General features: G+C 38.6%; 1 protein-coding gene across 1 annotated transcript in view; it reads left to right on the top strand.

The window, feature by feature from the left end:
* The window catches only part of TBX18 (T-box transcription factor 18), a 31,935-nt gene that overhangs the window by 4,133 nt on the left and 12,310 nt on the right, over window positions 1–15,492 (top strand). Inside the window, exons 3-5 of the mRNA XM_056856469.1 lie at window positions 1,918–2,019; window positions 6,953–7,124; window positions 14,697–14,864. Of these exons, the coding sequence (XP_056712447.1) occupies window positions 1,918–2,019; window positions 6,953–7,124; window positions 14,697–14,864 (442 nt within the window). The remainder of the gene's footprint in view (window positions 1–1,917; window positions 2,020–6,952; window positions 7,125–14,696; window positions 14,865–15,492) is intronic.

Below are 15,492 nucleotides of genomic sequence, written 5' to 3'. Positions count from 1 at the left end.
CAATTTCTAGCGTTTTTGCCTATTGCGTGTCAATATAAATGCTTTAAAACAATTTAAACACATCCCAAACCAGGAGAAACTACGGACATCCTTTTGTATTGTGTTTCAGTAGCTCAAGATGTCACTGTCACATTGGCTTTGCTCCTCAGCGTTAATTAAATAGAAAATCTCACATTGCACAAGCTGGATGTTTAAATGGCTGTTAACTTCTAAAGATGGCAGACAGAATCCCAAATTCACAAATGCGTCAGAATAAATAAAGTAAATTGATTTATAAGCCAGTTCAGCAACGATAATTTTAGTTGATACAAAAATATGTGGAATTTTTGGTTTCCTGTTCATTAGAGTGAAGGATGTGAATGCTGCCTTCTTCTAAAAAGAACCTTTTTCTTCCCTTTCCAAGGGATACACATGGTAAAAACCTGTATAGTATAAAAGTATCTGAACTTATTAGAAATTACAGAAACATTTTATTGAATCCATATGTTACCGTCTACATTTTCAGAGGGCCTTATTAATGATTGAAGTGCAGTCTTAAACAGCACAAGGAAACATTTGTCTTAAAAGTTGTCCTGTCAAAGGTTTTCTCCCCCCCCCCCCCTTACAGGTGCACTGAAATAACAGCATGAACTAGCTGGCTACAGCTAGATTTGCCCTCTTGTTTAGCTAATCATAATATTTAATTCTTTCTGAAATCTAGCTTGATTTCCTATACTTGGAACATCAAAATATTTAACAAAATGGAATTTATGTGTTTGCTTGCATAATAAGAAAAAGCATATCTGTTATAAAATTCCTTCAAAGTAAACATTAAATAAGTAGACACAATTAACAGTTATACATAGATTCGAGGCACATGTCAAAATAATGTGTTCTATAACTATTCCAGTCTGACTCTAGGAAAAATTGGCATGTATTCCTTCATATTTGGTTTCTGTTGCTGTCCTTAATACAAGGTCTACTAGTGCAAAAGCTTTATCTTTTGAATATAAAATAATTCTTGAGCCTGTATCCACTGGTAGAGTCACGAATGCAAGGGAACATGAAATTAGTGTGTTTTGTCTGTACTCTGTGAATCCTATATATATGTTACTTTTTATAATACCTATTGTTTGATACAATTAAATAGGTGAGCAATGAGTCTTCTATAGCCAGACTTTTATTTACTTTACATTCCTAACTATGTTCATGAAGAAGTTCCATTGATTTCAGTAGGATTGTTTCTAAGTATTCATGTTTAGTATTCTAGTGGGACGGGATGGAGGGGAAACTGTGGGCCCAACATTTGTGTAATGCTTATGCACCGTTGAAGAAACTGCTTAGTATTAGCTGTGATAGGTTCAATCAGAGAAGAGGGAAACTGATTTCAAGCATTATATTCTGTCCTTCCCATGATACTGCTGGTAATCTTTCTGGCAAGAAAAAAGCCCATTTCTAGATGTAAGGCTTTCTTGATCAGGGCCTATTATTTGGAAATAAATGTCATTGACTTCAGTGAAACTTCCTTTCGAGTAAATATGCTTAGGTTTAAAGTGTTAACCTCTGAATGTTCTATTTTGTGTAAGCAGTAGCTCCTACCTGAATACATTTCCTGATATTACCACTGTGAAACTTAAATTTCTAAAACAAAAATTCAAAATGAAAAGGGTTTGCTATTCAGCAAACTACACTTGAATATTGTAATATAATCTGTATTCTGAAGGCATTTGAAAACATTGGTCAAGGAAAAACACACACCTGAAGTCTGTTGAAACATACGTAAAGACTATTTTATTAATCACTGAGTTATAATTATAAAGATTCCTACTGCCAATCTAAATGAGAAAATGCTGGAGCTGTTTTTACAAACAAGTCCCTGTTTCTGTACAAGTCTCCAAGTCTGTTTTTTATTAAAATGTTCTTTTTTTGTGTGTTCAGACGGATGTTTCCTGCAATGAGAGTGAAAATTTCAGGTCTAGATCCACATCAACAGTATTATATTGCTATGGACATTGTCCCAGTGGATAACAAAAGATACAGGTATAGTAACTGCAATTTATAGAAAGTGGAATATTGGGAACTGGAAAAGAGCGTGGCTAGTTTGGAAATTAACAGAAGGTTGTGCTTAACTCTTCCAAATTCCTATCTTCATCTCACTGCATAAAAAATAAGTTCTCTTTGCCAAGCACGTGAGAACAATCAAGTGATTCTTATTTTTTCTGTTGAACTGCTTTGCACATTTGGCTCATGTTTTGAGCACACTCTAGATGAGCATTCAGATATTTCAATATGTAAGCCGCAGTCCTCCAGCCCCTTTATTTTGTCAGAGTCACTTGAAGCCAGTCAGGTCAATTTGGACTGTCTGTAGCCTGTGCACTGACTGTACTTATAACAGCTTTAGTAGTAGAATAATGTTGTGGCCGGACAGTTTTTATCACTTCTCTGCATGAAAATTTCCCATGAACAAGTAAATGCTAAAATAGTTTAACACCCTCAACTGTCTTGAATTGTTTTAGGATATTTTAATAGCCAGAGATTGATGTGATAAAAAGGGCATTTTTGGTGGTTTTAATTTGTTATTTGACAGAATTTCTATCTATGCAGACATTTGCAATAATTTGCTAGCTGCTATAAATAACAATTCTGTTAAAAAATTAACATAAGGTCTTGATGATGTGGATGGCCCTGGTTAAAATCTACATTTATTCCCATTAGAACTCCCGGCAAGAATTTGTAGGAATGGGGGAAGCACAGTTCAGTGTTCAGCAATTTAAGGTTCTATAACAGTTGGTCCAACCATAATTATTGTTGGGTTAAAGAAGTATTGCCAGAGGATTCAGTTGGAAAAGACTTGTGCATTCTATGAGTTTCATAACCCAAAAAATCCTGTGTTTTTTAATATATGGAAGGCAATTTACTTTTGTTTGCTGTTGTACCACAAATTTTACTTGCTTTATAGGAAGGCCTAATCCTGCATTTCATTTGCACTCTGAAGTTTTTGCACTATTTTAAGTTTCTTAAGGTCCCCATAATATATTAAAATGTTTTACCATTTAACAAATTCTCAGTCAGATTAGAATTCAAACAGCAAGATCACAGATGGCAAATTCCATCCTATTAATAGATCACACAGTATCAAGAAACGTATTGCCCCAATCCAGTTACTCTGGTATGAGAGCTAGGAGTCTGATGTGCGCACAGCTTTTTTTAGACGGGGTGTCCCCATTCTTTTCATTGGCCCCTTTTAATCCGTTTTAGGTGCCGGATGTTAACGGATTTTTGTGCCGTTTCAGACAACCATTTTGGCTCCCAGCTGCTAGCAGATTTTATTTACCTTTTCAAGCAAAGTCACTTGTATCCCGTTTGCAAAGTGGGGCTGAGCCTTTTTTTTTTTTAAACTGCTTCTGTTTTCAGGTGTTTTTTGCGCTTCTGAATTGCTGTAGTGTGGTGCGTGGGAAGTCTGCAGCTTCTGAAAGCGCTGCTTTTTTCCCTGCCTTTTTTGCAGCGCATTCTCTTTCGGCTTTTTTTTAGGTTCCAACTTTTGTGCTATAGCACTAGACCAGTATAACAATATTGACAGCATTCAGATCCTTGTAGCTGTCATTGAATTGCTATATTGATCTAGTGCTATAACGCAAAACTGAGAAAATTCAAAGAAAAAAAGCCGAAATAGAACATGCTGTGAAAAAGGGCGAAGAAAAAAACAGAGTGGTTTAAAATGGGCAGAGTGCTTCAGATACAGCTCATAAATGGATTTGAATGGATTTAAATATGCTGTCTGAAACGTCAGTGCCCATGTTGTTTTACAAGGAATTGGGCCAGCAACAGATAACATCCTGTTTTGAATGGCAGTGTGAAAGGGGCCATTGTCATGAAATGCTTTGTGCTGCAGTGTTCAGTCCATTATGTTTATGGGTATTCCTAAAGAGAAGTAAGCTCTCCATGATTGGAGGGATATACCTCCAATCTATCCACAGTTTGAAGCCCTTTAAACTTTGAATTATGGTCATTTTATAGCATATACATCTATATTACTTTTAAGAACTTACAGCTGTAGGAGGAAGGGGGAGAAAGCCTGAGATTTCAGGTACAATTTTTAGGATCCAGTCCATTGCTCCTTAAATGAATTTAATGCTCATGACTCATACAGATCTTTTTATTAAAATATATTTCATTATGTAAAAATATTTTATTTATTTATTTACTTGGTTTATACCCTGTGTTTCTCCCCAGTGGGGACCCAACGTGGCTTACATTCTCCTCCTCTCCTCCATTTTAACCTCACAACAGCCCTGTGTGGTAGGTTAGGCTGAGAGAGTGAGACTGGCCCAAGGTCACCCAGACAGCTTCCATGACAGAGTAAGGATTCGAACCTGGGTCTTCCAGATCCTGGTCTGACATTCTAGCAACTATACCACGTAGGCTCAATCTCTGTGCTGGGTCCCTTTGCCTGTATTGTGTTTGGGGTTTTTTGCCCCTCCCCCCTCTTTCAGAATCTAACCACATTTTTCCCCTCCCCCTTTTGTAATCATCCTTTTTTTAATATAAAGATTTGGGCGGGGGGGGACTTCATTTAGTACAATTTATTTCTCTGGGATATTTTTCTGAACTGCATGGGTGCTACCAGGTTGGTTGTAAGGTATTTTCTAGAGTTTCTACCCTGCCCATTTTGTTATTGTTCTAGTACTCAGTGGGTCAGTCTGGATGTTCTCAGGGGCTCCTGAGTGGTGGTGGTGGGTTACCAAAAGGTTTTCCAGGGAACCCTTGGTCTAAGCGAATTTCCAAGCAAGGAAAGACACCATTTTCCCCTTCCTACCATTCATTAGCTGAATAATCCTTTCTTGCTTCCTCAGTTGTGGAACAGTGCTTTTCAGATACTGAGCTTAATTCCAGAAGTTTCCTTAAAATGAGTATACCTTTTATGGGAAAGTAAACACTGCGTATTCTGTGCAGTGATCCCAATCTTCTGTTAGCATTGCCGGACATAATAAGGCTCGATCACTTTTAATATTATGGTAAATATCAGTAATGGATTTTAAATATATAAATAAAATCTACAAATAGAAAAAAAATGACAAATAATTTTGAAAATAGAGCTCCTTTACCCTAAGGGTTACCCCATTCACTCCAGTGGACACCAAATAGAAAAAAAAGACAAATAATTTTGAAAGTAGGTTATCTGAGCTGTGTAACCGTGGTCTTGGTATTTTCTTTCCTGATGTTTCGCCAGCAGCTGTGGCAGGCATCTTCAGAGGAGTAACACTGAAGGACAGTGTCTCAGTGTTAAGTGTGTAGGAAGAGTAATGTATAGTCAGAGGGGGGTTGGGTTTGAGCTGAGTCATTGTCCTGCAAAGTATTAAAGGTAATGTGCAAATCATTGTCCTGTAAGAATCAAAATAATGTGCTAATGAGGGTGTGGTATGTTAATGTGGAACCATTGTATCCTATATATTACTCTTCCTACACACTTGACACTGAGAGACACTGTCCTTCAGTGTTACTCCTCTGAAGATGCCTGCCACAGCTGCTGGCAAAACGTCAGGAAAGAAAATACCAAGACCACTGTTACACAGCCCGGATAACCTACAAGAACCAATGAACTCTGACCGTGAAAGCCTTCGACAAAATTTTGAAAATAGTTTAGATTGGATCACGATTGTAGCATTGAGGTAAATTACAGCACTCTAGTGATTTAATGCAGGCTCAATGCCTTTGATTTAATGTGGAGCTCCTTTATCCTAAGGGTTACCCCATTCACTCCAGTGGACAGGCATCGCAGAGCTCCATTTTTGCAATGGAGTGCACATTGGGCTCTGGATTAAGGTATTTATTTTTGTAAAACAACTCAAATCTGTTTTTATCATGTCAGATTTGGTTGCCTGTGCCAAATTCCATCTGATATGTCTAGGTAAACAAGGTTATTTTAAAGTAAATGTGCACATTTCATTTCAGTCCTTTTTCATTTCTAAAAGCATTCTCGTAAAAATATGATGCATTTTTATGATAGATAAGAAGACTACATAAACACATTTGGTTCTTCAGTGGATATTTAAAATAGAAGATGGGGTTATCTACAATCAGAATATTGTTTTTAGTTCTGGATAAATGAAAAAAAAATGGAATTTTAATCCGTGAATTTAGAAGAAATCTTTATAGAATGTTCCATTAGAAATAATCCAAGAAACATGAACTTTAATGTTTATACAACAATGGGACTGTTGCAGTAAAAACATTAAAGTTCATGTTTCTTGGATTATTTCTAATGCTCATTTTATTTTTGCAGCCTCATTTTAGATTTGTCAGCATTTAGTTTTAGTTTAAAATGTAATTGGCTAAATCAAAGTAGCTTCAGCCAAGATATTTATTTGGGGTTGCAATTATCCCTACAGTGTGCAGTGGAACAGGGTTGGCAGGATACTTGATTAGTGAAAAAAATTGGTTGATTACTTAGGCAATTATTTAAACCTTTATTAGAAAATCAAAATGCCTTCGTAATTATCAATTTGATATGCTAATTAGGAAATGAAATTAGTTATGGTAGAGCAATGGAATCAACTTTTAGAAATGCAGGGGATTATTATAATTTTTAATGTGTTACAGAAGGTTGCTCTAAGTGTGAAAGTCATAATAAGCTGTTTTCTACAGTTTCTATCCTGAATCACAACCAGGGTCAGTGTATTGTAGCAGTTTGAAAACAAAACAATTAAAACAAACATCAAGGAAGGAAACAGCATTAAAAAAGACAAGCTGCCACTTACAATATGGCATTCTTTGCTTCATGGGATATTTGACAGTATTTTACTGACTGTTGACCAGCATGTCAATCAAACAGAGGAGTTATACTATCATAGATTTTTAACTAAATATTTATCATCCTGTACATTCTACTATAAATGTTTTGCTGCAAAGTATAAGAAGTGCCAGTGAATTATTTCCATTGTGATTTTCATAAGCAGTGGGATTCTTTCCTTAGGTATGTTTATCACAGCTCCAAATGGATGGTGGCTGGCAATGCTGACTCACCTGTGCCTCCGCGCGTATACATTCACCCAGATTCACCTGCCTCAGGAGAGACTTGGATGAGGCAAGTCATCAGCTTCGACAAACTGAAACTTACAAACAATGAACTGGATGACCAGGGCCATGTGAGTATGTTGTTTTCTATAATGGTACAAAATGCGGAGTCTTTTTCAAAAAAGTACCTCACATTCAAAAAACTAGATTGACCATACAAAACCTAGGTCAGGTTACATGTATGCATGCTTTTACATTTTGCCATGATAGTTAATTAGTAATTGGGTGCCATTTTGCTCTGCAAAACTGATTTCTGCCTTGGAGAGATTAAATTAACTAAGTGAAAAGCATAGAACTAACATTCTATTTTGTCAGTGCATGTATAGCTTGAACCTTCCGTCCTTTATAGGAATCATGGTGAAAACAATATGCCTGTCTTAAAAAAAAAGGTTTTCCACACACAACAATTTTACTTTAGTAAAATAAAATTTAACTAAAAAAACCCCTAAATTGTGCAGAGCTCCATGAGCTGTTAATCACAGTACTCAAAAGGAACAACATGAGAGCTGTATTCACTCTGATAATGATTTATTACCTGTCTTATGGAGCAAGACCTGTTCACAGCTGAAGCTCATTACTTCTGCAAAACTGGCAGGGAATTGTTCAGTTTAAGTGTTCTATTTGCAAGCTCCAAATTGTTTAGTCATGACACTACCTCACATGACAAAATTACACTATAGGAATATTTCCTTCTCTATTCAAAACTAGTGGGGAGAAAAGATTCATTGTCTTTCAAGTAATCTCCAATATACTCACGTTTCAAACTTTTGGTAAATACTGTAGTTATATGCAAATAGCTTTGAGATGAGACTTTTTAATGACATATTTTGAAACTCCACTCATAAATTACACATTAATTCCTTTGAAAGACCATGCTTATAGAAAAAAAATCTAAGAACTGCAATATGTGAAGGCCATCCTTTCTTGTAGACAAACAAGGCATCCCCTTATATATTAAAAACTTCCCTGCACCAGTGGAGAACACACAGATGGAACAATCGCCATCTAGCTATTATGTGTGTTTCGAGACTGACTGCCTGAGATTGAATTTTTTGAAGCCAGCCGTGGCTGTTATTTAAATGTGGTCCAAATGTAGTACGCTGACCTCCAGGAAACACTAGATTTCTTAATCACATGGAATGAGCAGTTCAGTCTGCACACCTATAGTTAATGTGTTCATAAGTAGGCATACTGTTTGGTCAGATAGAAAAAAAAATTGCTGGTCTTGTACCAACAAAAGCAGTTGTTCCTAGATAGTAAAAATGGGGAAATTATGAAGTAAGCTGACAACAGTTGGAGTATTTAAAAGTAAAGTTGAGTAAAGACTATGTAGATCTATGCCACAAATACTGTGTTCATATTCTGCTAGGATTTTTGCAACCTGTTATTAATAGCTCAGAGGTATGAGCAACCATTTTCCTTCATTTAATTTTAGGCAAGATTAATAGTAGTGGGAAATTGGTGCAGCTAGTAATGTGCTTTACAAAAGATGTTATTTTAGATGAGAAATTTATCTCAGTAAGACAGTCAAGACCTAAGTCAATCTTTACACAGTTTGTCTCATATTTCTCGGTCTCAGTTCTGCATTCCTGATTCAGTAAAGGCTTGTGTTCATATGTGGGGAACTTGGCTCCTGTTTAGAAATTTCAGTGAATTTGTCTGGCTGTAGCGCTTGGGGGACTGTGATGAAGTTGAGCTTTACTCAAGAGCCAAGAGACTCTGCAGTTGACCGTGGATGGATTGGTTGCTCATAACTATTCTTTTCATTGGGCACAGTAGGCAATTGAATGTCTTTGAGCTAGATAATCACAATGAGCTAGATAATCACAAGATACATTCTCAAGATGGGTTGAAAGCAGCTTTTCACATTGTGTAATTGTAAAGGTTTAACAGTTCCCCTCTGAGTTGAAAACTACGTATCTCTTGCCATAAATCTATTATTCATTGTGTGTACTACTTTAGGATTACTCAAGCATTCCTCTTTACTAAGTACTTCAGTTTGGAAGAAAGTCAAGTAGCTTTTTCCTAGAGCAATTCAAAATACACATTGAACTGATTCAGGCCTAAAATGTGCCTTAAATTGGAACATAAGTTTTGAAGACTAATACAAAATATTGCAAAATTTAGTCTTTCTAAAATTTGCAAGATTGGGAAGTTATTTTTATTACTAGACAATGCGGAAACATAAACCAAGAACATCTCTGTTCCAAAGAATACACATTTATTCTTTGGACACTTTGACAGATTGAAGGAATGTTATGAAGTGGTTGAATTATTGCACATGTAGAAGAAATCACGGGGCGGGGGGGTTCCTTATAAATGAAGAGATGGAGGTTCATTATAAATTAAGGTAGTCCTTAACAAACTGCATGTTCTCTGTTGAACCAATGGGTTTCAGTAACAATGGGCTTTTCTTTTGGTTGATGATAGTTGGTGATACTCATTCCCATTTTACTGTGGCAACAGAAATTATTTTCTCTCCACCTTTGTTGCTCTATAGCTTTATGCAGAAGCAGAAATATAAAAATCTGAATTTAGTCCTTTGGATGCAAATGTAGCATCCTGTTTTTCTTATTTTATCCTTGGTGTTTTCTCCCCACTTTTGTTTAAATCTTGCTAGCTAGCTTCCTTGTTAGAATTCATAAAATAGACTATTGTTGTATCAATTTAAAAGAATTGGCTTTCATGACATGACAAGTTAGGTTAATAACTGCCTGTGTAGATGCACTGTTATTATGTTACAATCACACTTTTATTGTACTTACCAACAAGGCTGTGTGTAAAAGTTACGAGAATATCAACTGTCATCCTAGAAAAAGTGATCCTCTTGCCATCACAGTTGCGAATTGGAAAAATGACAGTAATGTTAGAAAAGGATCAGTAGCCACAAGGCAAAAAGCAAAACTGGGTTTTTTGTGTGTGTTTTTAATGTGGTGTTTGAAAAAGTTTTTTTAAAAAAAATCTAGGATCACAATCTTATGCAAAGACAGGAATGCTCAACCTGCTGATTTCTGCATGCTTAAGTGTGTAACTGTGTTTTGGATTGCGGGTTCAGGTTTCAAGGGACAAATACTGAACTTTGATGATAGCAGTTGTCACTGTTAGTTTTGCTTTAGCTGTTTGGAAAGATAGAAATATGTTCCAAATTCTATTGTGATTCGAATGTGGTGTAACTATTAATGACCTTGTAAATTTTATGTTTGTGGAAGATATTGCTGGAGGGGGGGGCATTTCCATAGTCCCTCTTCTCCATGTAAACCTGTAAACCCTTGCGTAATCTACTAATTTAAGAAATGCAGAGTTATGTGTGCAGTATTATAATTAGGGATTTTCTCTTACCAGCTTTTTAATGGTCTGCTTCTGTTTTATGGATAGTTTTTATGCTGTTTATGTCCAGTGGCTTTTTTTAATGGCTTGTCTTTAATAGGGTAACATTCTTTTAGTTGTAAACTGCCTTAAGAAGGACTCAGAAGAGGCAGCATAGAATTACCCTAAATAAATAAAATATTTGTTCTTATGTTTGTAATCTGGATAATTTTAAACCCGTCAAACACAGTTCTAACTGATCATCGTTCCACATTTAAATATTGTGAACTACTTTCTCACTTATCACACACACACACACACACGTGTGTACACACACATTTATAGAGACAGTAATCTGTGTAAACTAGTTACTTGGATTAGTTAGATTTTAGATACTTTGATTTTAACTACCAGTACTTTGATTTCATGGAGATCTTTACAGTCACACTGCATTTCTGGTATACACGACAACGGTTTCAGAATAAAAAAAATGACAGAAGTGAGAAGTAAAGTGTAATTCACAGGTTTTTCTTTAATACAGAATTATCTGTGCATCAATTTTTATTTTTTAGTAAGGAGATACAATCCAGCAGTCTATTGAAGATAATGAGAGGAACCAATGTGTAATTATAGGTGTGAGGGCCAGGAGAAATGTTGGATGGTGGTAGTTAGGGTGCCAGTTGCCAGGTAGTAGCAGGAGATCTCCTGCTAATACAACTGATCTCCAGCCGATAGAGATCAGATCACCTGGAGAAAAATGGCCACTTTGGCAATTGAACTTTATGGCATTGAAGTCCCTCCCCGAACCCTGCCCTCCTCAGGCTCTGCCCCAAAAATCTCCCGCCGGTGGTGAAGAGGGACTTGGCAAAACTAGTGGTAATTGTCCTTAATGTTATAAAAGTGCAGATGAAATCTGGTTTCCTTTTCTACAGTGTTCTCTACTTCAGTTTATAAAAATATGCCCTATTGAAGGAAGCTCTAAGCAGGTTTCCATTTGCATTTTTCTTTCAGTTTTTCTTATTTTATTTTGTATCATTTATATTTTATATCCCTGTAATAAAATTTTTAATGATTGCAGGGCATGTTGAATTCACACAATTATATAAGCCCCCCCCCCCATTTTGGATCATGCCCACAAGCCTCTCACTAAAGTAAAGTTAAAGTGGCTATACAATTTTGTCTGCCAGTCTGTGATCCTAAGCACATGGAAAGAAGTGCCACTGATTTCAGTAAAGCTTATTTTTTAAAAATTGCCCCAGGACAGGGAAGCACAAGGAGGGAATCCTATCACATAGCCAAAGTTTTATTTGCTTCTCTTGAGCAACAATATTCCATGCTGTAATGCTCTCCTATCCTCAATTTAAATAAGTTTGCAACAGGGAGCAAATGAACCTCTGTTAGCAAACTGTAAAGAGGATTATTTCTTAATATTGCCAAAATTGCATCTTAAGAATCATATTAGAATAAGGTCTGGTATTTTTTCCTTGTAAATTTAACAACCCCCCCAAATGTGAAATATCTATAAATGTTGCTTGAACATTAAGGTTGGCAGCATTTTTTTCTGGCATCTTGCTCTGCATTAGGATGCAGAAATGGGAAATCCTGTATTATGGAAGAAATATAACTGAGCCGTAATATTTGGTTGCTTCTGATGTGATTGTCAAAAGCCTGACTTACTCTAGTGAAAGATCAAGTATCCGGAAAGCTGCTTATTCAAAACAGTGTCATGTCTCCCAGTGAGGAATGAATTCATGTAAAATCATCCCAACTAGCCAAGGCCTTATTTATTCAAATATAAAACCCTTCCTTTTAATTGGGCAAATTTCGTTTCATGGTATTTGGCATTAATGTTTTGCCAAGAAAGAGGAGGTAGTTGGAAGGATGACATACAATGGTGATTTCATATTCTGTGGCCAGTAATGAAACAGGAAATTAAAAAATTTCCTCTTTCTAATTAGATTTTCTATCGGCTAGTAGCCATGAAACCTTTATAGGTATTAATGGGCCTCCAAAAGTAATAATAACATTTTTGGTTTAGAACTATTAAAAGCAATTTCATATATGATATGAAATGAAAGTTTTTTTCTAGACCTTCCAGACTACAGTCCGATGAAGCGCTACTATACCAGGGGTGGGGAACCTTTTTCGTGCCAAGGGCCATTTGCACATTTATAACATCATTCGGGGGCCATACCAGGCGTAGATCTTCCAGGGGGGGAGAGGCTAGGGTTGCCAGGTCTCCAGCCACCACCTGGAGGTTGGCAACCCTAGGAGCGGCTATGCAGGGGAAGGAAGGAAAGAAAGAAGCGAAGGAAGGAAAGGAAGGAAAAGGGGGGAAGGAGGCTCTCCCCCCACACACACACACACACAAACATGTACTTGCCGGGCCGCTTTGTGGCCCAGGGATCTCACACGCACACACATGCACAGGGAGGGCTCGGTGGGGACCTGCGGCGGCGCAGCAAGCATGCAGGCCGGGGAATAGAGCACAGGGGGCTGGGGGGGAGCCTCCGGTGGCAGTGCGGCAAGCGCACGGGCCAAGGAATGGAGCACGGGGGGCTGGGGGGAGACCCTCCGGTGGCGGTGCAGCAAGCATGCAGGCCGAGGAATGGAGCACGAGGGGCTGGGGGGGACCCTCCGGCGGCGCGGCAAGTGCACAGGCCAGGGAATGGAGCATGGGGGGCTGGGGTGGACCCTCTGGCGGCGGCGCGGCAAGTGAGCAGGCTGGGGGAATGGGGCATGGGGGGCTGGGGGGACCCCCCAGTGGTGGTGGCTCGGCAAACACGCAGGCTGGGGGAATGGACGACGGGGGAGGGCTGGGCGGGGACCCTCCAACAGCGCTTTGGCTAGCGCGCGGGCTGGGGGCTCGAGCAGGAGAGCTGAGCAGCGGCGTGGACAATGGCGAGGGCTGGGCGGGGACCCTCCGGCGGCTGTGGCGCGGCAAGCGTGCAGGCCGGGGGAATGGGCAGAGACCCTCTGATGGCGCCGTGGCTAGCATGCAGGACAGGGGCTCAAGCAGGGGGAGGGCTGGGTGGGGACTCTCAGCAGGCGGGCCGTGGGACGGATAAATTGATCCCGCGGGCCGGAAACGGCCCACGAGCCGGAGCTTCCCCACCCCTGTACTATACCCATCTAAACCTAGTGACTTCAATAGATTTCGAAGGATATATCTCTATTTAGGATTGCCTTGCCAGAGTGCTATAAAATATGCACTTTAGGGCAATTTTCATTTGGGTTTGGATTATAAAATGCTTAACCATTTAGCTAGTTTTCATTCTGTTCAGCCCTGGTATTTGTTACCTGTGTGCATATTTGTAGATGAAGCCATACATTAAAAGGAGCCATGGCCATTATTGATTCTGTTGATGATTGGTAACTTCAGAGATCAGTGTAAAGTTGTCCTAGTCCATAGGTACAAATATTTTTAGAATCAGTATGCCCTGACCTGGATGACCCAGGCTAGCCCAATCCAATCAGATTTTGGAAGCTAAGCAGGGTCAGCCTTGTTGAATATTGGGATTGGAGACAGCCAAGGAATACCAGAGTTGCTATGCAGAGGAAGGCAATAGCAAACCACCTCTGTTAGTCTCTCGCCTTGAAAACCCCATAGGGAGTCAGCTGCAACTTGACAGCACTTTACACACACAGACAGACTTGTATTCTTATGACAACAGTAGTGTACCTTTCTAGAAAATCATGCTTGCATCTACAATGCAGAAAAATCATATTTCACTGATATTCACTATGGCTTTTAAAAATGTATTTCTTGGAGTGGTTAAATTTTCATTTGTTCTTCAGGATGCCGCAAACAGAACATTCCAGAGTGCTTCTGAAAATCTCCAGGTTAGGGCTGTGCATATTGATAAACCCAAACTGAAAATAAACCCAAAATTAGCCGTTTGGGCAATATTCGGGTTTTAGTTTTACCAAATACCAAAACTTGGGAATAAAGCCAAATAGCCGATCACCGAATCAGCGGAAGTTTTTTCAGCTTCGTCTTTCCCCAGGCCCAATAAACCTGAACCCGAAATCCACCAATTTTTTTTTTTTTTTTTTTTTTTGTGCACAACTCTACTCCAGATAGATTTGGAAAGAATTCAGTTGTAGTCAAACCATCCAATCACCTTCCATCCTTCACATAGTTACAAAATCATCTCCCTAAGGCACTTTGTTGAACTGAACCCAGTCCAGTTTTGTGGTACATCAAAGTTATCATGGTTTGCAATAAACAAGAAAGATAAGCAGTACATTTTTATGAATCCAAAATACTGTTGATACAGAAGCAACCGGGAGCCATTTCTAACAAATCTCTCTCTCTCTCTCTTTTGTTGTTGTAGATTATCCTCCATTCTATGCACAAGTACCAGCCACGTGTCCATGTCATTAGGAAAGACTGTGGAGATGATCTGTCCCCAGTCAAACCCATTCCTTCAGGGGAGGGGGTGAAGGCATTCTCTTTTCCTGAGACAGTTTTCACAACTGTTACAGCATACCAGAACCAGCAGGTAACTTTGATTTTGTTTTAATTTTATGAATATGGATTATTGTCTTGTCACTGAATTCTAGACAAATGGGAGGGAAACAATAAGATTTCCACTATGACTTTAAGTTTAAAAAAAGTTCTATTTAACAGGGAGCTTTTGAATCTGCACAGCTAAACAGAAACTCTGCTGGGGGAAAGCGCTAGCCCTGCCCACTTTCTAAAGCACTTGGTGGGCAACAGGAAAGGTGTCCAAGAGCACTCAGTTGGGGACCCCTGCTTTAGATTGTGGAATAGAATTTGTTGCGGTCCCTAGATAATGAATTGTTAGGGAAGCACAACACATAGGTATGTATAGTTTTCTGCTCCTCAAAGCCTGTAAACACATTTCAGAAGAAAGAGTGATTGGAAGCCTTGTTTCAGTTGTTGGGAAAGAAAAATTGGGGACATCCTTTAGCAGGATTACTCCTATGCAACGTTTCATTTGTTACAGCATGATTTTTTTTTTGCCATAATGACCTACCATATTTTACACAATCTGTGGTTCAACTGATCATCATAATGCCCAGCCTTTATATTTACAACCAAAGAACACCACTTATTTGGACCAACCATTCCTTGAAAATTGTGATCAGGCCAGAGTGATCTACGCT

Source organism: Euleptes europaea, chromosome 10 (assembly GCF_029931775.1).
Source record: "Euleptes europaea isolate rEulEur1 chromosome 10, rEulEur1.hap1, whole genome shotgun sequence".
In the NCBI taxonomy this organism is placed as follows: Eukaryota; Metazoa; Chordata; class Lepidosauria; order Squamata; family Sphaerodactylidae; genus Euleptes; species Euleptes europaea.
This window is presented reverse-complemented; position numbering and strand designations above follow the sequence as displayed.